Source organism: Sorex araneus, chromosome 3, assembly GCF_027595985.1.
Source record: "Sorex araneus isolate mSorAra2 chromosome 3, mSorAra2.pri, whole genome shotgun sequence".
NCBI lineage: Eukaryota > Metazoa > Chordata > Mammalia > Eulipotyphla > Soricidae > Sorex > Sorex araneus.
The window spans coordinates 169,612,722-169,636,554 of record NC_073304.1 but is presented as its reverse complement, the minus strand read 5'-3'; the positions used below and the strand labels follow the sequence as shown (position 1 = coordinate 169,636,554).

The 23,833-nt window shown below is 52.7% G+C and overlaps 1 protein-coding gene across 3 annotated transcripts in view; it reads left to right on the top strand.

The window, feature by feature from the left end:
- SIK3 (SIK family kinase 3) overlaps nucleotides 1-23,833 on the top strand; it is a 181,200-nt gene that overhangs the window by 100,627 nt on the left and 56,740 nt on the right. For all 3 annotated transcript variants that reach the window (XM_055129789.1, XM_055129788.1, XM_055129787.1), the window contains exons 2-4: nucleotides 1,912-2,028; nucleotides 4,165-4,228; nucleotides 23,228-23,389. In XM_055129789.1, the coding sequence (XP_054985764.1) occupies nucleotides 1,987-2,028; nucleotides 4,165-4,228; nucleotides 23,228-23,389 (268 nt within the window). In that variant the 5' untranslated portion in view covers nucleotides 1,912-1,986. The remainder of the gene's footprint in view (nucleotides 1-1,911; nucleotides 2,029-4,164; nucleotides 4,229-23,227; nucleotides 23,390-23,833) is intronic.

Below are 23,833 nucleotides of genomic sequence, written 5' to 3'. Positions count from 1 at the left end.
CCACTTTCCTACGTATCCCATTTCTTTCTTTAGTTGGGAAGTTGTTCCCTCTGTCAGGTGTGTGTGTGTGTGTGGGGGGGGGCGTTGTTCCATTTGACCTTGATTGTTCTAAGCTTCCCGGTGTGACTCCCACAGGGCAGGGCAGGGGCTTCACTTCCAGGCCGCATTCCCAGCCCGGGTGGGCGCTGAGCTGCGGCTGTTCTGCGTGTCTCTCTCCTCTACTTACACGAGCTCTCTGGCAAGTTGGGGCTGTGCCTGACTCAGCTCGGCAGCCCACTGGGCCACATTCCACCCAGAGGTGGGGCACCCACCCTGCTCTTTCCGCGGGGCGCCCTCTGTCCGCCTCAGCTTCTGACGCCTGCAGCGCCTCTTTGATTTCATGGCAGCCCTCTGGACACTGGGACGGTCCACTCCAATGGGAAGTACAGAGCATACGTGGCCTTTGTCAGTAGCCTGGGTCTCTGGGTGGAATGTCACCAGTGTTGTGGTGACATTTTCCTTTCCTGATTTTGTTCTCCCTGTGCCGTCCCCACCCCCCCACCCCCCATGTGTTTTGTTTCTCTCTCCAGTCTATAGACTTACAGAATCTTAAGGATTCAAAGGGACTAGAATTGGCCTAGTCCAGGCCCTTCGTCCAATTCATCGTGCTGATGTTCTGTTTGAATGACTGCCAGTGTGATAAAGAGCGTTTCTTGGGGGAGGGGGATTTGGGAGGACATACAGAGTCTAATTATGTAAAATAGCCAACTTTAAAATAAGGAGATTTGTGGGGTTTGGTTTGATTTTGGTTTGGGGGCCGTGTTCAGTGGTGCTCCTTACTCTGTGCTCAGGGGTCACTCCCGGTGGCGTTTGGGTGGTCACACACGGGGCACCCCATGCTCTCTCTCTCTGGCCCCAGTTTGGGAGAATGAATGCGCACCTGGGTATTTTAAGATGAATGAGCAAATTGGAAAGGTGGGTTGAAGGATCTCCCAACTTGTGTAGCATTAGCTCTCTGAATTTGACGCTTTGAAGTCGAGCTGCCTGGCTTCTGTCTTGGCGCGTCTCGTCCTCCCCATAAACTGCTTAATCCTGGGTAAATAACTTCATGTGTCTCCGTGTGTCTCGCTTTCCAATCTTGTAAGCCAAGGATGATGGTACTGTGTCATTATTGTGAGGCTTCAGTGACTCAGGATTCCCAGAGCATGAAAGATGGTTCTTGGCAGGCAGCAGATGCGCCGCATGTGGCGGATGTCACTGCTGTCACTGCCTGTGTCACCTCTGTCAGCACCGTCACCACCGGTACTACCCTGTCACTGTCCCCATTGCCGACTCCATCACCGCTCACCGTCACTGCCACTCTTTCATTCACATCATCGCTGTTAAGTGCCGCGACCAGCTGGCAACACAAGCGGGATGCCTCTGTAGGCTTTGGGGTGGAGCCACCCCCTTCCCTTGCCCAGTTTCCCACACTGCCGCCACCCCTGTGAGCTAATGAAGTCGTCGTGGTGGAATTTTCCTGCAGGAGCAATTGAAGAAATAGAAGACCCATTAGCTTTTGCTCCTTTGAGACCAACTCATTGGGAATCCATTTCCTGTCTTTTAAAAAAAGAGTAAATTCATTTTGTTCATTGACATTCAGTAAACAAAGCAGAGCAGCTTACATTCTGGGGAATGTAATGTTTGGAGTGATTTTCCTTTCCTGAGTAAATTGCTTTTAATAAAGCACCAGAGGGTAGGGGAGAAAGTGCAGTAGACTGAGTCCATCCGTGGCCTGCGGGAAGTCTGGGTTTGGTCCCCTAAGCAGCGCGGGGCGTGACCCTGGAGCACAGAGCCAGGAGTAGCTGTGGGATGTAGTCCATGCCGGTCCAAAACGACCCAACAGAAACAGAGAAAAATGCATCGGAGTAAATGTTTTTTCTCTCTTTCCAGGTTGCAATCAAGATCATAGATAAGACCCAGTTAGATGAAGAAAACTTGAAGAAGATTTTCCGGGAAGTTCAGATTATGAAGATGCTTTGCCATCCCCACATCATCAGGCTGTACCAGGTAGGCCCTAGGAGGTGCAGTGGGTGGTGGCAGGGACCACTGAGCTCTCTGGGAGGACATAGTGGGTGGTGGGCAGCTGCCACGGTGTGTCCTGTGTTTCTGCATCCACTCTCCCCCTGCCCCCCACATACACACACTCCCTTCACTAACTAGGACGCTCTCCCCGACCCAGGTGGGCTTTCGTCACAAATTTTGTGCCACTTGGGTGCTGTTCTTAGCGAGACTTGCATGAAAAGATGATTCAGAAAGATGATGCGAACTTGGTTATTTTATTTAGGTCAGAACCCTAAAGCAGAATGGGAAGCTTAAAAGAAACTGAGAATTGGGAGAGATGAAAAGCTCGATGAATAGGACATTTAGAAATGTGACGTGGGGCAGTGGTGTGGCTCCAGTGGCAGAGCCCCTGAGCTCCACCCACGTCACCTCACACCCCCTGAGCACTGTTGGGATGACGTCATCCTCCTCCCCCAAGAAATGAAAAATAGAATTTGAACATTAAAGTCTATGATTTTGTCATGAATTATGGTGGCAGAGTCTGGGTTTTTGTTTTTTTTTTTGGGGGGGCACATCTGGTGGTGCTCAAGGCTTCCTCCTGGGTCTACACTCAGGGCTCACTCTTGACGGTGCTCAGGAGACCATATGGGATGCTGGGGATGGAACCCGGGTCGGCCATGTGCAAGTACTCTAGTCACTGACCTATCTCTCTGGCCCCAGCAGAGTCTGTCTTGTGGCTGCCTTCTTGTCTTAAGTCATAAGCGACTTCCTTCCTCATCAAGTATGTTCCTAGACTTAGTCCCCAAGTAGCATTTGATAATTTTGATATCCAGGAGTTTTGTGGGGCTAGGGGGAGCTGTGGTACTTGGGGGACCATGCAGTGCTGATGATCGAGCCTGGGTCCCAGCATGCAAGCCATGAACTTTATGAGCGAGTTCTCTGGTTCCCCAATCTAGTTTTCTTAACTCCCCCTTCCTCCCCCTCCATCATGTATATTTCATGCCATCATAAAAAATGTGTTTCCCAACCCTCACTGAAAAAGCAATAAATCTGATGGCTGGAATTTCCAGCCGGAGAGGTGGGGAGGGCCTGTCCTTTGCAGGCTGGTGGAAGTGATATTTCGGGAGAGGGGAGGCTTTGGGTCGCTTCTCAAATCGCAGCGTGGTACTGGCAGCTATAGGCGTGGCCCTGGCACAGAGCCAGCCATGCTCGCCACCATCTACCGGAACAGCCCCCCGAGTCCTGCGGGAAGAGGCCACCCACACTGTTCATTGGCTGCCAGGAGCCTGCAGTCAGTAGTTACTGGCCCAGACATGGCCATGCATGAGGAAATCCACCCTGGAAAGAGTCCGGCCAAGTGAGAGCGGGCCAGCTTTCCCAGCTTGCGCGTTTCATGGAAAAGCATGCACGCCTTGACGCTCGGCCCTGTGGTTGAGGCTGCAGTTTGGGTGCTTTCTCTGGCAGCGGCCGCTCACGGGATGGAATGCATTCGCTCCCCAGGAGCAGGCTGTTGGAATTCAGCAACGGAAATGCTATTGAGCCCCAGAAAACAACCTGTGTGGCTCCCGGCGTGACCTGCAGGGGGGCCCCGTGTCTGCAGGCTGAGGCAGAGGAGCGTGACCCTCACCTGAGCCGCAGAGCCCGCTCGGGGGGCCTCACCATGGAAGTGAAGCCCCTGTCACTACCTGTAGGGCGATGGGGCCGACCGCTTAAGAACTCAGGGGTCACTCCTGGCAGGGCCTAGGGGACCACAGGGGATGCCAGGGATCAAACCCCAGCCGGCCACGCACAAGGCAAGCGCCCTCCCTGCTTGCTGTCCTGTTGCTCCAGCCTCAAGACTATGAACATTTGCTCTTGGCAGTGTCTGTGCCCCAGCTCTATGGCACATCAGGGACTGGCATTCTCATGGAGTGACAGAAAGACCCTGAAATAGGAACATTTCTGCGAAGAATTGGAAGAAAGTCCTGTTTCTCCCCTTTCTTCTTACGAAGATTCACCTCTGCCCCCCTCCCCTTTATTTTATTATAAGCCGGAATGGTTGTTCACACTGTAAATGACAGAAGAGGAGTCATTAGTTTCTCTTGCTGCGCTCTCAGCCTGTCATCTGTGTCACCGCCTGTCACTTTCCTGCCTTTGCCCCAGGTCATGGAGACAGAGCGAATGATCTATCTGGTGACCGAGTACGCCAGCGGCGGGGAGATCTTTGGTAAGTGTGCTTGTTGTTCCCGAGACCAGATGCCGGCACCGCGCTGTCCTTTAGTGCCCGCGCTTCCTGTCCACAAAGGCCTGTGCACTGTGCTCGGGCCGCCTGTTTCCCAGCACAGCTCTTCTGTGGGAAGTGGGGTGACCGTGGCCACCTGGGAGAGGCTGGGAGAAAGAGCCTCTCGGCTCAGGACAAAACAGACCTGTCTGGGTCTAAGGAAACAGATTTTCAAAGTAACAATAACAGCCCCGGGTCATAGATTCTTTGTGGCAATGTAACTCAAGGAAATGCAGTACCATAAAGATGTCGATCAGGACAAATGTGTGTCCCCTAAAGCTGTCTTCCTGAGGCCCTGGGTCTCCAATGTTTGAGTGTTTGTGGAAAGGACGGGCTTAATCTAGAACATCCGTTTTGGAAGCAGTCGGACCTGGTTTTGATTCCAATCTTTGCCACTGGAATTTTTGTTTTACTTGGACCAAGTCACAGAATTATTCTGGCTCTCAGTTTCTTGGTCTGTACAAGTAGTGGGGTCAGTAATTGCCATGGAGTCGTGAGGATTCACCGGGGTGTTAATCGAGTCTGGTATGTTGCTCCTTTATGTTGCTCCTTCCCCTTTGTGTCAAAAAAGCAGTTGGGAGAGGCTAGGGAGATGGTTCAAAGGGGGGAGCATGTGTCTAGCATGTACGCAATCCTGTTTGGTCCCCAGCGCTCCCTCGTGCCCCAGCACCTCTGCCGGTGTAGCCCAGGGGCCCGTGGCTCTGCTGAGCCCGTTAGCACCTCCTCACAGGAGCTGCACCCTGAACCAGCAGCCCACAGAGCAGGGACGGGCCTGGACCCCGGGCCCCTGAGACCGGCTTGGGAGGTTGCCCCTGCAGAGGGGACAGAAAACACAGCGCTGGACTTCGAGGCCCAACACTGTCCCGAGTGACCACCCAGCACTCAGCAGGGAGATGCCTCCAAGAACCTTTATGTGTTGTCCCCTAACCAAAAAAAAAAAAGAATTCTTGAAGAAATATAAAAGAGAATCCCCAAGCCCCACTTATGTGAGAGTCATTCAGTAACATCTTGGAGAATCTGCAGAGAAACGAGCAACTGGGGTTTGTGACCACTTGCCATGTGGCCGCCCGCCCCCTCAGTGAGGGGGGGCTGCACCTCACCAGCACCCCATCCTCCTTCCCAGGGCCCCGTTTTCTTCTCGCCGTGGGCCAGGGTAGCCGAGTTGTGGGCCTGCCCCTCCCCGCCTGCCCCTCCCCCTTCCCATTTGCTGGGGGACCAGAGTGTTCACAGGGCACCCGCTCCTTGTCCCCTGTCCACTCCGGCCTTCCAAACACTGGTGTAGGCTCTGCCCGCATGGGAGAAGCCCCCTAAAGCAGACAGTTGCTAACTTCTTCCAAAGGAAGACACTCCTGCTGTAAACCGCCGCTCCCCCGCCAACCCCCCTCAGAAATCGACTTCCAGCCTCCAGGCAGTGGTGAAAGGCCTTGGAGGGGAGGTCCAGGCCAGCTGAACTGGGAGAGCGGCAGTCACATCTCCCAAGGCCTTCCTGGAGTCAAAACAAAAGCCTGGCCTGCTCTGGAACGCCTTCCTTCAGAGCCACCAGAACGTGAGGGGATTGTTTCTAGAACAATGTATGCCCTGGGGCATTGTTGGAACTGGAGAGTGACCAGCCGGCCTTGGTGGGGAATGAAAAGCCGGGTGTGGCCCAGAAAGGCCGGAAGTGGGGCCTGCCCAGAGCCTGGACCCTGGTGCAGAGGGCTCAGTGGCTCTTGGAGGGGCACCTCCCCCAGGAGCAGCAAGGCCACGACGGTGGCAGCAGCGGCCGGCAGGCAGCACACGGCCGCCGCACCGTGCCCCGCAGTGCCTGTGTGCACACCCAGAGGAATCGAAGGATATTCTCCACAATGTCTAGTTTCCAACAGCAACAAAAACTATGAGTCATGCAGAGAAATAGGAAAATAGGACCCATATGCTGAGAACAATCAGGCCCTGAGACTGCCTTTCAGAGGCATCCGAGATTTGATTTACAGAAAAGGACAATAACATGGGCCTCGCAGACATGACCAGAGAAAGAAAGCAGGAAAGGGAGAACGGACAACAGTTCATGGAATAGAGATTTTTCAGTCAAGAGTGATAAATGGTTTTGAAAAATGAACCAAACCAAAATTATGGACTTGAAGAATAGAATAAGATACACATTAAAAATAGAGTAAGATTTAAAAAAAATAGAGTAAGATAAAATTTTATTTTATTTTGATTAATTTTGGTTTGGGGGCCACTCCCAGCTGTGCTCAGGACTCACTCCTGACTCTGTGCTCAGGGATGACTCTGGCAGGCCTGGGGGATGCTGGGGATTGGACTCAGGCTGGCCACGTGCAAGGCAAGCTTTACTGTCTGCAGCCCGAAGAGACAATCTGGAAAGTAGCAGGAGAAAAATAACTCATGACATAGAGGGAAATAACAGTGATTTGTAACTGAGTTCTCATCAGAACAAAATGTAGACCAGAAATCAGTGAAGGAACATATTTAAGATGCTGAAACAAACTTTTATACATCCTCAACTCCATGTCTAAAAAAATACGTTCTTCCAAGTGGAGGTAAAATGAAAATACTGCCAAGAAAAAAATAAAGGAAGAGAACTTATGAGCACACCTGTTCTAGTAAGGCATTCAAGGAAGCACTCGGGCTAAAAGGAAATGCAACCAAATAACATATTTGCAAAAAGAAATGAGGAAAATAAGAACAGATGAATAGAAAATGAAAATATATTGTAAGTACCATGCCCTTTAATTTCTACAAAGACATACAGATGCTAAAAAAGAAGAGGAAAAAGACGTACAAAGTTTAATGAGTAATTATATTTCATTCCTGTTTTCTATCATATATTAATTTAAGAAATACTTAACAGAGGATGGGAAAGAAGTGGAGTTATATTGGAGTCAGTGGCTGTATTTTACCAGAGTAAAGATAGTATTAAGCTAATGTATTGTGATAACTTAAGATGCAGTATTACAATCTGTAGAGCAACTGCTGAGACAAACAGCAGCAACAGGAAATGCAGCTGACCCTGGTTCGATCCCCAGCCCTGCATATCCCGCTCCTACCCCTCCAATGCTGCCAGGAGGGACCCTCAGCACGGAACCAGCAGTGACCTGAGCAATGCCGGGCACTGTCCCCAAACAACAACCAGCCACCTTGCTGCTGGACTCTGAGTTTGGTTATTGGCTCCAGGTTCCCCCACCAGCCCTCCTGGGTGTCACCCAGCATCACTGGGCTGAAGCACTTGATCATCCACCCCACACAGCCAGGACAAGCGTCTCCACAAGAGGCTGAGGCCCCTGAGCTTGCTTGGGCCACCCCCACATTAGCACTCTGCTTTGAGGACCCCGCATTCTAGATGACTCCTCAGAAGCAGGCATTTCCGGGGGAGGTGGGCTAGGGGTGAGACGGAGAGTGTACATTGGTTAAATGAATGTTGTCTTTGTGTTAGGTGTTTGATTTGGGCCTGTCACTTCTGTTGAAAGAATTTATCTAGGACCAGACGAGAGGTAGACTGGAGGGAGAGTGGAGGTCTCAGGGAACATCCCTCCAGAAGACAGAGTAGATAGATAGGTCTTTAGTGCAGACACAGAGGGGTTTGTCTGTGTTTATAGCAACGTCATTTGTAATAGCTAAAAGCTTTGCTTATTTACTTTGGTCAAGCAAGGTAATTTTTCTAGAACCATATGGGGTATCACTGTCACTGTATCACTGTCATCCTATTGCTCATTGATTTGCTCAAGCGAGCGCCAGCAACATCTCCATCTATTCCTGTCGCGTTCAGGGTCAGGGGAATGAGGCCCATTATTGTTACTGTTTTTGGCATATCGAATATGCCATGGGTAGCTTGCCAGGCTCTGCTGTGCGAGATTCTGCATCATTCTCTTCCGGAAGCGTTGTTTTATAGTCTTTGGATCTTGGATGTAGATGAGATTACATGGCACCGGGGGCAGTTTATGGGTATGACTGCCAAGCTACTGGAAAATGGGGGATCTGGGTGGAGATCCTCCAGTCCTGATTTAAGCAAGCTTGGAGATCTCAGCCCCGGGTCCCGCATACCTGGGTTCCTCTGTCAGTTCCTTCATGCAAGAGACTCTGAGCATGTGGAGTGGCCTTGAGCATGGCTGCAGCTGGGTTCTGGAGGTTTTTGGCTGCTGGGGCTCTGCATGGGGCGGGGAGAGAAACTCAACCCTCCCCCTCCGAGGGGCCTTGGTGAAGACAGCCTGGTATGGGGGCAGGAGATTTTGCAACCATATGGGGTACCAGGGATTATTAGAAAGATGTGAGGGGAGGGAGGGATTGGAGGTATAGTTTAGTGGGTAGGGCACTTGCCTTGTATGCAGCCGACCCGGTTTCAATCCTTGGCATCCCATAGGGACCCCCAAGCATCTCTGGGAGCGATCCCTGAGCAGAGAGCCAGAAATAACCCCTGAGCATTGTCAGCAACCCCGCCCCCCCACCACTGCCCCCCAAATAAAAGATGTGAGGGGAGGGAAAGAGAGAAGCATGTGTTCATGAGGAAGCGGGGGCTTCGCCAGAGTGAAGGAGCTGCAGAGAGACACAGAGAGAAGTAAGCAAGGTAAGTTTTCAGGGGAGGTCACGGGCTTGCAGGAGCAAGCCTGTAATCGCTAAAAACTTTGACAAAGCCAAATGTCTGTCAGTTGTAAGTGGAGAAACAGGAGTCCTGGGTGCGACAGACGAGGGTCGGGCGGGAGTGGAAAGTGCTGAAGTAGGTCAGAGTACTTGTGTGATAATGAAGTTTGAAGGACTAAAGTTGAGAATCTGGCTTGGATCCATGAGTCTTTGAGAAGCAGGGACAGTGAGCCTGAGGTCTTGGAAGAGCAGTAAAAGAAAGGCAAGACCGAGGGGCCGGTTGGAGGCCCGCGGGCAGCATTGGCAGGCTGGCGCCGGTGAAGACCTTTGCTTGGTTGGGGATTCTTGTGGCTGCCTTTGTTTGTTTGTGTTTGAGTCCTGCCCGGCAGTGCTCAGGGCTTCCTCCCGGCTCTGCACTCGGGGAGACCATATGTTCTCCCCGGCATCCCATATGCTCCTCCGGCAGGCTCGGTGGACCATACGGGGCAACAGGGATTGAACCCAGGTCAGGCGTGTCCGAGGCACACACCCTTCCCCCGCTGTACTATCACTCTGGCCCCATGTAGCTTTTTTCTTTTTTTTTTGCTTTTTGGGTCATACCTGGCGATGCACAGGAGTTACTCCTGGCTCTGAGCTCAGGAATTATTCTTGGCGGTGCTCCGGGGACCATATGGGATGCTGGGAATTGAACCCGGGTCGGCCACGTGCAAGGCAAACACCCTACCCACTGTGTTATCTCTCCAGTCCCGCTTTTTTTTTTTTTTAAATGGGGTCTTGGATCGTAGCACTTGTTAGCTTCAGAATGAGAGGTAAGAACTGGAGTGAGGGTTGGAGCTGGAGTTCTGCAACGTTGCTTCAAGGGATGAATCACGGAGTTTGCTAGAGGTCGTTCTAGGTGTAAAGGTTATGAGCTGGGAACTGTTTTCCTTCTCCCTCTCTTGCTAGCTCTCTTTTCCTCTTTTTTTCTCTCACTAACCCCCCGCTCCCCGTGCAGTACTGCTCGATTCTACCCTTGGTTTCAGGGTTGCTGGGAGAGGTGTGTAGGCTCTGCCCTCTGTGGCACCCGCTGGCTCGAGCTCTGCACCGTAACAGGGAGTGCAGGACAAGTGCCTCCGAGCCTCGCGCTGCAAACTGGGGCTCAGCAGGCAACAGCTCTGGGGAGCAGCTCCTGAAGGCGCAACGACAAACAAATTCAAAGTCAAATGTGTGACGAGCCCGGGGTGCAGTTTTATGGACTAAATAGGGTCACGAGTGGAAAAGGTTTTTAGGAGCCCTGGTTAGGGAAGGTTTGGTGGTGCACGTAATGGGGGAACAGGGTTTCCTGGAGATCTGCTTAGACTCACCGTCCTCCCTCGTGTGAGGTCTGAGGTTTGGTCCCCGCCATGCAAACACTATTAATAATAACAGTAAATAAGTAGAACGGAAATGCTTAGAGTTTTCCCAGGTACACAGTAGACATGGACTGTGGCTACTGTTAGTGCAATACGGAGGGTGAGAAATGGGTTGAAATGAGGGGCCGGAGTGATGGGACAGCAGGGAGGGCACTTGCCTTGCTCGTGGCTGACCCAGGTTCGATCCTCGGCTTCCCATAAGGCCCCCTAAGCACCACCATGAGTGATTTCTGAGCACAGATTCAGGAGTAGCCCCCGAGCACGGCCTGGAGTGGCCCAAAAACCAAAAAGAGAAAGAAAAAAGAGAAATGATTGGCACTGAGAAACCAAGAGAGACGGTGACAGGGTGGAGGCCGGCAGAGCCCTCCCTGGGACCCCCCCCCCCCACGCATGGCCGCCGTGTGTGCAGAGCCGCTACATGGGATGTTGTCCTGAGTCGTGGCACGGCCAGGTGCCAGCAGGACTTGGCGACCGTAGCAGGAGGCGGGCCGAGCGTGCTCACCAGGGTCAGCGCGGGCGTGTTCTGTGGCGTCCAGGCTCCAGGAACCGGGAGATTAAAGTGTCAGGGCGATCGCTGTGGGGATGTTGACAGGCCTGCGCCGCGGGGCAGTTGATTATGCTGAAGGCTTCTGTGGTGGTGATAAATGGGGTTTAGCAGGGAGCCCAGCGGAGCCGGCGATAGCGGGAGGCCAGCAGGGGCTTAGCAGGGCTCCCGCCGCTTCCTCGGCTGCCGTGATGTCCTGCTCCTGCTTCCAGCCTTGCTCGTCTCAGGAATTTGCTGCAAGAGTGATTTTGCTGGCGAGTTCATTCCCCCCCGCCTCCCCTCCCCCCCGTTCCTTTGAACGGTGCTACTGCCTGGCCCTAGCCAGGGAGCACCATGGTTCATCTGCAGCAGTGCCCACTTCGCCCTGTCGTGTTTCAACCCGCCTCGCTTTGTCATTCCGATGCCAACTCTCCCCCCCACCCCCGGCTGCAGTGCACTAAACATCATGCACATGGCCGTGGCCCTGCTGGGCTTGAACTCGGAGTCTCCCATAGTGGGGGCAGGGCCCCCCTCGGAGCCATACCGAGGTCTTGGACAGGGTCAGCAGGCAATAATCCTTTTATCAGTCTCTTTTTCTTCTCAGAGGAAAATTCTCCTTTTTCTAAATTCTCCTTATCTTGCCAAATCCCCTTTTCCCCTGATAGCCATGTTTCAGAGTTTCCCTGTGGTCAGTCCTTGGAACTCTTCCCCCCTCCCACCCGCACAGCGGGGAGGGAGGTCAGTAAGAGGTTTGGGGGCCACATTTGGCAGCACTCAGGGATCACTCCAGGCGCTGCCCGAGGGGCAGTAAGTGGTGCAGGGATGGAGCAGGGGTCAGCCATATGCAAAGCGAGTGTCTGCGCCCCTGTCAGACACTTCGGCCTCTTTACGTGGCAAACAGGATCAGCTATTTTTACAGGGCCTGGGGGCGGACAGGTCACTCCCAGCAGTGCAAGGACTGTGGGGTGCCAGGCTGCCGGGCGCAGGGAAGGTGGGCGCCCACTGCCCCGCCACACCCGGCCCCCACTCTTTACTGGCCCCTTCCCCTGGGCGCGCTTAGGTAGCTCAGGGGGTTCCAGAAACTGTCCTTTGGGCTGGAGAGGGTCAGAAGAGGCCGGATTGTGTGCCGTGGGTTTGACCCTCGTCACTGTGTGTTCCCTGAGCACCAGCAAGTGAGAACCCCCTGCACAGAGCCAGCAGTCACCCCTGAGCACCACCAGGTGTGGCCCCCAACCCAAATAAGTAAATAAATAAAACACTTTTCATTCGCTTCCTGGCTTTATTTACATCTTTATTTTAGGCACCTTGGTTTGCAATTGTGTTTGTGCTGGGTGTCACGCCTAAAGTACCCCAGCGTCCCACCCTCCAGCCTGTCCCTTCCTGCCACCACTGTCCCAGGCCCCCCGCCTCCCCCATCCTGGTCCCCTCGCATGGGCCCTCCCTGCCCTATAAACTTCCCACCCAAGGCCAGTTCTCAGACTCTGTTGCCTTTGGGCATTGGTCATTCCCCTTCTGTGTCTCCACCCCACACACGGGAGGTCACTCTGCCCGGCCCTCTCCTGTGGACTCCCTGCACTCGGCACGGTGCCCTCTGTGTCCACCCTCATAGCACGAGCAGCACGGTTCCACCCTTCCCTGTCTCCGAGCAGTGTTCCATCACGCGTGCAGACCACAGCTCCTCACCCCCTCATCTGCCCCGAACTGCTGGGTCAGATGGACAGAAAGTATTTTCTTTTTCTTGAACAGGGATTTCCTCCAGAGGTGCTCTTGGCTCCAGTGCTCTTGCTGTAGCGCTTGGCGGAGCGGATGGTGTTGAGGCCTCACTGGCCCGGCCATACCTGTTGAGCCATATCACAGCCTCGGCATTCAAGTTTCAACATACACATGCAGGACAGTCGACCAGCTGTCACTTTACACTAGTCTTCCTTTTCTCCGTGACTGCCACTTCATTATCCGTTTGTTCACACCAGCATGTCCTAAGGCATTGATCTCATATTTGCTCTGATGCCTAAATCAGTAAATCTTCGCACTTCTAACCTTCAGATTATCAGCAGGATTCTGTTAACTTTTCGCTGCCGGAAGTCCCAGCCTAGCTTCCCTGAGCCTGCCCCCAGCACTGTGATTCTTGGGCCCGAGAGCTGGGTCTCAAGTTTGAGCTTCAGCACTGCTTGGAGGAGTCCCCAAGCAAGAGAGCACTGTCCAGTCTGGCCCTTGAATAACAATGGAAGTGAACCTTATCTCTGGGCCCCTTCTGCTGGCGTCCACGTCTCTCCGGAATGCATGTTTGGGCCTTTCTTGGCAGCACTCCATTTTCTGGTCTCCAGTGTTGGTCTCTCACGTGGACATCCCCCCAACCCCGCCCCGTGTTCCCGCTGAAAGCCATCCTCAGTTATTGTTCTGTCTCCCGGAAATGCTCTCTCCCGGGTACCACTCGCCCCTCTCTTCCGGTTCTCTTAGGGTTCTCAAGAAACTTAGGGTTCTGTCTGCATCCTCATTATTCCTTCTGGCCCCCCCACCTGATCTCTCCTTCCTTGCTTTTGTCTTCTTGCTTTTTACCACCGGCTGACATTTATTTGTCTGTCGGCTGTCTCACCCTCCTGAAATATTCGCATCAGGAGAGGAAGGCCTTGGTTGTTTTGGGAGCTGGCTCAGCCTCTGGGACTTAACTTAGTGCCTGCAGCGAGCGATGCTCAGTGCCTGTCGGTGGGAGTGTGGATCCCAGCGTCACCCCGTCGCAGACTCTGCCTTGGAAGCTCTGTTCCGTTAGACTGCATCATTGATGGTAGCACACTCACAGCAGCACCCGTCAGCTTGCTTCCTGGTGCGACAGTGAGATAGCCAGGTCTGCATGGTGCTTGTTTTCTATGACATGAAAATGGACTGGGGGGGGGGGCAGGTGGTACTCAGGACTTCTGTTCCTGTCTCTGCACTCAGATCTCACTCCTGGCGGTGTTCAGGGGCCATTTGGGGTGCTGGGGATCGAACCTGGATCAACCGTATGCAAGGAAAGTGCCCTATCTGCTGTGCTGTCACAGCCTCCACTTTTTTTTTTTTTTTTTTTGGGTCACACCAGGCATTGCATGGGGATTACTCGTGGCTCATGCACTCAGGAATTACTCCTGGCGGTGCTCAGGGGACCACATGGGATGCTGGGAATCGAACCCGGGTCAGCCATGTGCAAGGCAAATGTCCTACCCGCTCTGCTACTGCTCCAGCCCCCAGCCTCCACATTTTGTTCTGGGCCACACCTGGTGGTGCTCAGAGCTCACTCCTGCCATACTATCTCTCGGGCCCCTCATTCAACAGATTTAAATCTGGAGAGCAACATTTTATTATTTTCTAGATAATTGTGCAGAGAGAGACATTAAAGATCATGAATTTTCAGAGATTTAATAGGGTTCAATAAGTGGTTATTGATTGCACCTTCATTTCTCGTCTGGCTGATTCATTGGGATGATCATTGCACACGTGTCAGCACTAGGTCATAAAGGTGGCCCTGAGACCACGTGGGACAGTTTCATCCCACTAACAGAACTGGGAAGCGGGTCAGTTTTGTGAGCCACTAAACTCGTAATTTCTAACGTCCACGGTATGATTGCTTCAGATACATGCCCCCCGACTTCCTCTTGGAGACCAGACGGTCGTAAATCCAGCACTTTATCAAGGAAAGCTTCCTGAGTGCCAGGAGGCTCCCGAACACCAGAGGGTTGAAAATGAACGACTGACTAAACAGTGGCTGGCTGAAGTGTTTGTCATTTATCATGGACTTTCTCAGTGCTGAAAAAAGATTTTTTCCAAGCAGTACTGATAGGTGTGTGGGACCCGGCACTCCCCACAAGTTGTTTGTTGATGCTGTGAGCACTGGAGACAGAGTAGAGAAGGGAAGGCAGGGCTATGCCAGGCCTTCGGGGTCCCTGTTCCTCTGTGCTCCGGGTGTGTCACTGTACCTCCATCCTCAGAGACACTGTGACAGCACTGTCACATTTGTTTACTTGAGGCCAAGATTGTGTACTGGCTTGGCCTTTTTTTTTTTTTAAATCACTTTTTCTCTTATTCCTACAGTTTCCTTAGATCTTTAAAACTAAAGTTCTATTTTCTTATTCAATTATTTACTCCCTTTGGCTCTCAAAAAGAGCTGGTTTCGTTTGTTTTGCGGCTGCATCCTGCTGGGTCATTGCTGTCGATGCCTGGGGGTCTGGGGATTGAACAAGCAGAGCCTGCACCCGGCCCTCGAGCCCTCTCTTCTCCTTCCCACCAGGTTCTGTCTCATTTTCTTTCTTCTTTTTTTTTTTTCTTTTTGGGTCACACCTGGCGATGCACAGGGTTTACTCCTGGCTCTGCACTCAGGAATTACTCCTGGCGGTGCTCAGGGGACCATATGGGATGCTGGGAATTGAACCCGAGTCGGCTGCGTGCAAAGCAAACGCCCTACCCGCTGTGCTATCGCTCCAGCCCCTCATTTTCTGACTGTCAGGCATCTCCTCAGCATTCACATTGTTCTTGGTGCTTAGGGACGAGTCTGAGGGCCTTGTTCACTGCACCTGTTCATGGGTGTGATCACCCCGTCAGCCTGCCGGAGCAGGACACTAGATGTCCTTGAGAATGAACCAAGCATTTCCCAGACACTGCATTGATCTGTGCTGATAGTTTTCCTATTGTCATGTTAATAATAGCTCAAATATTTTTTAAAAATTATTTTCTTGGGGGATGCTATAGCCAGCTGTGCCCAGGGATCACTCCTAGCGGGGCACAGGGGACTATATGGAGTGCTGGAGGGTCGAACCCGGGTTGGCTATGTGCAAGGCAAATACCCTCTCTGCTGTACTATTGTGCCAGCCGTAAAAAGTTTTTTTTTTTTTAAATAAAAGTGCTTAGACTATCACCTGTTAGCCTGTTAGACTAAACCCTGTTAGCCTCATTTAAACTATGTGTTACTAAAGGCTTTCGATACCTATTGAAAAGTCACTGAGGGGGGCTGGAGCAATAGTACAGCGGGTAGGGCATTTGCCTTGCATACAGGCGACCTGGGTTCCATCCTCAGCATCCTGTATGGTCCTCTGTGCACCACCAGGAGTAATTCCTGAGTGCAGAGCCGGGAGTGATGCCTGTGCATCGCCGGGTGTGACCCAAAAAAGCAAAAAAAAAAAAAAAAAGTAGCTGAGGGGCAGAGAGCTTGTATAGAGGCTAAGGCACTTGCCTCACATCCCAGCAAGCCTTGTTTGAATCCTGGCACCACATACAGACCCTTGAGCGACACGGGGTCACACTCGGGCTCATTCCTGAGCTCAGCAGCCTTCATGCACAGCTGGGCCGAGCCCAGACAGCTGCTCCCCTCCTCCACGGTAGCAGCTGAGAGAAGGAAACATCTAGATGTTTTGGAGCAAGTATTCTCTTGAACAGATCACCTAAAACTAGTCAAGTGTTCTAGGTTTTATCAGGCAGATTGCCATTAGAAAACAAACCCTCCTTTAAAAAAAATTTTTTTTTAAAATTTGTTTGTGATAGGGGCTGGAGCGATAGATAGTACAGCAGGGAGGGCGTTTGCCTTGCACGCAGCTGACCCGGGTTTGATCCCCAGCATCCCATATGGTCCCCCAAGCACCACTAGGAGTAATTCCTGAGTGTGTGAGCCAGGAGTAACCCCTGTGTAACATCTGGTGTGACCCAAAAAGAAAAATAAAGTTGTTTCTGATGATACAAATCCTCTTTTTGAGGTTCATATGAATAATTTTGTATCAAAAGCATGACTTTTAGGGGCTGGAAAGCTAGTAGGGTGTGCTGGGCCTTGCACTTGCCTGACCTGGGCTCCGTCCCGGGCACCCCAGATGGTCCCCCAAGCCTCCCATATGAGCCTGAGTGCAGAGCCAGGAGGACACATGTGGTGAGCACGGCCCGTGTGGGCCCCAAACAAACAAAGAATGACCTGGTTACTAACACCGAGTCGGAGGCAGTGCTTTGAAGCTTTCTTTTACAGACGTGTTGGCACGGTCACTCAGTACGTGTTCCTAGTTCACGGTCTTCTCTCTGGCGGAGGTGCCTGCAGCTAACCTCAGAGAATGAAGCGTCCCTGATGTAGAATAGTCTGTGTGTGGTGAGGAGGCAGGCGAGAAATGGGAAATTATTCTAGTCTGGACCTTAAAGAACTCTGACATCGCTCGTGGCCCAAAGAGGGTTTCACAAAGAAAGTTGTGCTTTCAAAAAATCTTGAAAGAAAAAAAATTGATTTATTTGTGCTACACAAAAGGAAACATCGTGAGCTCTTGGGCTTTTATCTACCAGACTACTCGGAAATGAGTAATTCCAGGCTGGGGTGGGGGTGCAGCTCAGAGGTGTGCATTTGGCATTCTGGAAACCTGGGTTTAGCCCCCAGCAGTACCCAGGGCCCTAGGCAGCAGTAGTTCGGGGTAATCCCTGAGCAGTGCTCGGTGGCCAACCCCCCCAAAAGAAAAAAAAATGTAAAAAGTAATTTGAAATAATTCTGTGTCTTGATTAGTCCACAAATATATTACACATGTAGTAACGTGACCTAGAACTCTCCAAGACATGCATTGAACCTCTGTCAAATTCTGGGCTTTGATGTACCTCTGTAATTATCTAAAGTCTAACCTTTGGGGGAAAACTGGGGGAAGACTGCACGGAATTATTCTGCGCCATCTTTGTAGCTTCCTAAGAATTGTAATTATTTCAAAATACAAAGTTCAAAAAGGCCATTCTCACTCTGGCCTTTGTGCTGAGCACTGGTCCAGGGGTGGGGGGCTTAGACAGGGTTGGGGGTAGAGGTCCCAGGAGGGGAACAGTAGAGAATCCTGGGGGAGGTGGGTCATGGCCCATGGACTCTGTTGGGGTGGGGGAGCGGTCAGGGTGAGGAGTCATTGCATTTGGGGTGTTTTGAAGACAGAAAGAGAAACATCAGCCAGGGGGCCGGTGTGGGTCAGGGGAGAAAAGGAAGATGACCCCAAGGTTCTTTTGGCCAGGACAAGTGAGAGAACGAAGGAAAGGGACAGGAAGGAGCAGGCATCAGGAGCCTGGTGCGAGGGGGTCGGGCTTCTGGCAGGGAAATGAGATAACAGTGCTCTGCCCTCAGCCAGGGACCGGGCAGCATCCTGGTGCTCGCCTGCCCTGGTCACCTGCGGCCGGGCCGTCTTGGCCTCGCCCTGGCACTGCTGGAGAGTAGCCGCTGCTGGAGAGACAGGAAGTTGTTTCCATGGAGTGGAGAAGCATCGGCCGCTCTGTGTGGCCCTGCTGAGAACTGCTGGCCGCATGCATGCGTGTGCACGTGTGCGTGTGTGTGCATGCGAGAAACTGCCGCGGTCCCCTCTCTCAGGGGGCAGCTCATGTGGCCACATGCTCTGATGCCCCGGCCTGGCCCGTTTTGTCATCAGGTAGACGGACATTGTTTTTGCTGCCTCATTTGCTGGCCCATCATGTTCCTTTTCCACTGAAGGCAAGACTGTTCAGGGGTGTGGCTCTCCTGGCCACGGGGCCCGGGCCGAGCCTGCCTCGCTCTCCTGGACATGGGGCCCGGGGCTGAACCTGCCTTGCTCTCCTGGACATGGGGCCCGGGGCTGAACCTGCCTTGCTCTCCTGGACATGGGGCCCGGGGCTGAACCTGCCTCGCTCTCCTGGACATGGGGCCTGGGGCTGAGCCTGCCTTGCTCTCCTGGACATGGGGCCCGGGGCTGAACCTGCCTTCGGTGTGTTTTGCGCCTTGAAGGTCCTACCTAAATGTGCCACAAGATGTTTCTTCTTGAGTCAGATCTGGACAAAAGGACAAGTGGTGAATGTGGGGCAAAACTTCCTGCATTGCCGGTGCCCTTGGTGCTTTTGCAGCTTCTGGATTTATGTGCCTCGATGTGCCTCCTGACCCCCCATCTCACCCCACTTACTCCTCAGGAGAGGCATCAGTCCCTTGTTGGACTCACTGTTTTATGGGGAAGAGCAGATTAAAAAAAAAAAAAAGTTGAGGAAATCCCGTGCCAGGAGATGGCTGTGATGGGAAAGTGAGAAGAGACGCTCAGAGAGCCCAGGGAGGGGAGTGCACTCCTTTTATCTGAGCATCGCAGCATTCTTGGGAGGGGGGTGTGTGTGAAATGGTTAGAGAGGCTATAATTAAAGACCTTGGAATGGGCCCCACGAGGGTAATGCAGAGATAAGCAGTCGTGGGGGGCGGGGAGGGACTCGGGCCAGGCGGGTCTGCAGCAGGCCGCTCACTGCAGCATGGCCGGACTCCGGGCACTCAGGGGTCCGTGGTGGTACCCGGGAAAGGCTGGTGCGCGTGGGAGGACACTGGCTCCCTGAGTGGGCGTCAGGCAGCAGCAGGACCACTCTGGAGGGGTCCCTGGGGCCACCGTGTGTCTGCCGAGACCTAGAGTCCCAGCAAGGGCTCTGGCTGCCGTACCGGTTCCTTTCCCTTCTTCAGTACCCGGGGATTCATTCAAGTGCTGCCACAGGGTTTTGAGGTTGCGGCTGGGCCACTGCTGTACGTTTCTTTCCGGGAACAGTGATACCTCCTCGGAGGGAGCAGGCACGTGCACATCCTGGGGCCCACCCTGAACGCCCAAGCCAGGGGTGGGGGGTGGGGGGCGGGTTCTGATGGGCACGAAGAAGAAAACAGACACGCATCTGTCTGAGTCCCAGGGAGCCTTCTGAGCCCAGCATGAGGGAGAGAGCCCAGCTCCGCGGGGGCCGGGGCCGTGAGCATCAGCACAGGGCGAGGGTGGCAGCCTGCACTTTCCCCAGAGCCATGGCCTCTCTCAGCGCAGTTGGGACGCACCCGGCCTCCTGCAAGCACGAGCCCCTCCCCCCCTTTGCTCTCTACAGTCCCTGGGTCTGATTTCCTCTCCCCCTCCCGTATCCTCCCCTCCTCTCTCCTGTCTTCTTCTTTTTTTTTTTTTTGGTGGTTTTAGAGCTTACTCCTGACTTAGGGTTCACTCCTGGCAGTGCTCAGGGGACTATATGGGATACCAGGGATCGAACCCGGTCAGCCATGTGCAGAGCAAGTGCCCTGCCCACTGTGATGGAGGTCTGCTTCTCTCCAGCCCCATGCAGATCTCTCTGGAGAAGATTCTTCGTAGTTTAGGGCAGTGGTCTTTGAAAACTGCTAGGTCTGCCCCCTTGTTATGACCCTGGGTGCCAGCTGCAGGTGTAGACGGGTGTGAGGACACTGGTCCGAGACTGGTCCGAGCTGTTTGACCCAAAGTGCTATCACGGGTCTCTCAGCCGGAAGCACATGGCAGGAGCAATCGTTTATAATGATCGCGTGTAAGCAGATTCTAAAGAACTCTGTGGCCTGTGAATAACCAGATACACTTTCCCTGCAGTACCTTGAGTGGATCTTAAAGTAATAGCTTTTGAAGTGTCTGAAGTGACAGTCATGTCAGAGAGAGAAGTCATGATCGAAGGGCACGTTTATTCTCCACTCTTGAACCCTTTCCTTGGCCATGGCATGAACTGAAAAGAATTTACTTCTTCCTAGCCGGCCCAGAGGTGGTAACATTAGTGGTATGAATGATTTGACAAGGACAGCCAGCCTGCCATTCTAGGAGACAGAGCAGAGCGTGGCGGCCGCATTCCACCCACTCCTGGCCTTTGGAACACTTCTGAGAACTTCCCAATCAGTTTAGAAAAACAAAGTACTTAGAAAATATAGAGGGTTTTTTTTTTTAATAAAAGAAAATCACTTATTTTGGAAATCACAAAATTAATCATTCTCTTGTATTTAAGAAGCTCTTTGATGTGTACGGGTAATTAGTATTTACTGCCAGACAAATGTCTCTCGGGCATTTTAATTAATGGGTGGCTTGGCCAAATGAGCTTCTGATGGTAAACCTTCATAAGGGTTTATTTTTATGTTTCTCAAGAATGGCTGTCTCTTCAAAGCTCTTTAATTAGACAAGGTTTAGCTACTAAAACATATTATTAGAATAATTAGGCCTTGGGTTAGGAGAAATAGGGGGTCAAAGGAGCAGGTACTGTTAGAGTTCGGTCTCTCCCAATAAAACCTAGCGTTCTGCCTCTGGTGGACGCCCAGTCCTCTCGCAGCTCAGGGTGAGCCCTCCTCTGGAAGGGGCTTTGTGTCACTCAGAGCCGGTGTGACAAATCTCAGCAGAAGCCCCGACGTACTGCCATGCTGGCTCCTTTCTCCTCTTCTGTCTCCCGCACACATTGCTCGTCTTTTCTCCCGATGTTGGTCTGCAGTGCCGCGGCCCTGCCCTGCGACCAACCGAGTGCAGAAAGCGTACACTAAAAAGACAGCAACCCTCAGAATCCACAGGCCTCGACACTTTCTGAAGACAGGCTCGTTTGCAGATTCAGACTCCACGCGGACAGCAGGGAGGCAGGAGACGGGTCCTTGCGGATTCACACGGACATGTGCCCACTGCTGGCCTGTGCTCTAGCCCTCTAAACGGGGGGCTTCTTACTGCTTTGTCGGCACGATGATTCTTTTAGAAGGGGATGTGTCAAAGATCGGGGGGGGGGGGCATGGATAATGTAGTATTTATAATCATGTAAATGATCTACTGATCAGACACTGTTTTAAAGTCCTGGTGATCTTCGGGGATCACGTCTGATGGGGCTCAGAGAGGGCCCTGCACAAAGCCGGGCATCAAGCGTGGGTGAGCTCATGCAAGGCAGGCACTCACTCTGCCCGCTGAACTGTCTCTCCACACCCCTGCCCCAGGTTTTATGTTCTTTGTCAGAATGCTGCTTTACTGATTTCAAAATGTGTTCTGTCATGGGTTGCCATTTCGCCCCCCTTCTCCCGGCCCCCCACTTTCTGTCCTCACCTCTCAGTCTTGGGGGTGCCTGTGTTTCATGCCGAACTTCCTCTGTGGGACGGGGACAGGGCACACCTGACTGGTCGCGTGTTTGAGCTGGCCTGAAGCCCTTGGGCTCTGTGACTACCCAGCCTCCTGCTGTCTGCGAGCAAATGTTTTTCTTCCCCACTGTGCCTGGATGCTCGGGCTGGCAACTGCGTTCTGGTCCCAGCCGGTCAGGTGGCTCAGGGAAGCACCGAGGAGGCCACTGGACATTTCGGGTTGAGCAAATGGGGTCACCACTCACATTCATCCCCTCCAACTGTGCCGTGGGGATCTGTCTATCACCGGTTCAGCATAAACCTACTGCCATGACCTTCTTTAAGTACTGGAAAGAACGTGTGGCATTTTTTTGGTCGATCCCTGTTTAAATGTCCAGGATTCGTAGTTCTGCGGAGTTTGTCCTGTGTCAGTTCTCTCGCTGTCCTTTCCTTCGGGTGGGGTGGGGTATGTGCAGCACACGGCCTAGTGCTCGGGGTCTCTGCCCATCTGCATAGTCAGGACTGTGCGGCGCCGGGCGTTGAGCTCAGCCTCCTGCCTGCAGAGTAGGCCCAGGCCCCCACCCGTCTCTCCAGCGGCCCCTTTATAGCCCTGCAGCTTCACCAGCCAACGAAACGCGGATCCTGGTGGAAGTGTCACTGATGTTATCTGTAAGGAATAATCAAACAGTTTCAGGGGCTGCAGAGAGATTGCAGGAGGTCAGGCACTTGCCTCATACATGACCAACTCTGGTTTGAATCCCCAGCATCAGTGTAGGACTCCCCCCCACCCTCCAAAGCATGGCCAGGGATCACTACTGAGCCAGGAGTAGTTCCTGAGCACAGCTGGGGGTGGTCCTTCCTAAGCCCCCCAAGTAGAAATCTTTAGTATGCATAGTAGATGCATACATACAGGTGCAGACATATCATTCTACTTTCCAGAGACCTGTCACAAACTAAGTATGTGGTTTTTTAATTTTTTTGCTTTTTGGGTCACACTGGGCAATTGTCAGGGGTTACTCTTGGCTCTGCATCCAGGACTCAGGGGACCATATAGGATGCTGGGGATTGAACCCAGGAAGGCCGCACTCAAGGGATGCACCCTCCCCTCTGTCCTATCTCTCTGGCCCCAAGTATGTGATTTTTAAATTTGTTTTTTAAAGAACACAAGTTGTAAACCTTGGAGAAAGCAGGATAGCCGAAATCGTGTTAGTTTGTTTAGTTCGTTCCCCCTTAGCAGCGACTGATGTCTGTCCTCCTGCTAAAATGATCAATCACTGACTCTGCCCGTTGACTCACGCTGTAGCACAGGAAATATTGCTGATGCTTATCTTCATGGTGCGGGTGAGCTTTGCGGCGGGACAGGGAGAGAAGGGGCCAGGGAGCAGAGTCTGTGCCGGTACAGATGTGGTCCGAGGAGCCCCGCTCTGTGCTGGAGCGAGCGTGTCCTCAGCCACCTCACACCGGGCAGGACCACGCCCAAAGCAGAATGCCGCCGCGCTCCTGAGGTGTCTATGCCGCTGCCCACCAGGACTTCAGCGCCGGTTGTTTCCTGTTGTTCCCCTCCCCTGTGCGTTCCCTTGGTGGGTCTCTCCTGAAGCTTCCCCCCCCTTTGGAAACGCTGCCCATGTCTGAAATAACTGACCACGTGCTCCTTTGTCCAGACCACCTGGTGGCCCATGGCCGGATGGCTGAGAAGGAGGCCCGGCGAAAGTTCAAGCAGATCGTTACGGCCGTCTACTTCTGTCACTGCCGGAACATCGTCCATCGAGACCTCAAGGCTGAAAACTTGCTTCTGGACGCCAACCTGAACATCAAAATCGCAGGTGAGGGGCGTGGCGGGTGAGAAAGGAGCGAAGGAGCTTTTCCTTAAGTCCCAAAAGAAAGGGCTGATCTATTTCCTGCCCTCAGGAGAGGAAGATGGGAAAAATTCAGGAGTGTGTGTGTGTGTGTGTGTGTGTGTGCACGTGCGCATGTGTGTGCACATTTGTGTGTGTGCGTGTGCACATGCGTCTCTTCAGGTTCTTTTTCTTGGGGTGTGAGCTGGAAAGGGCAGAAGGAAGGCAGAGGGATGAGAAGGTAAAGGGTGATGTTTAAAATTCTCCTATTTCATTTGCTTACAAGTGGATGGTCATGGAGAGTGTCATGCTAAGTGAAATGCGTCAGAAAGAGATGTATAGATTCAGGCATAGAATGATTGCACTGATTTGTGGAATATAAAAATAACAATATAAGACTGACATCCAAGGGCAGTAGACACAAGGGCCAGG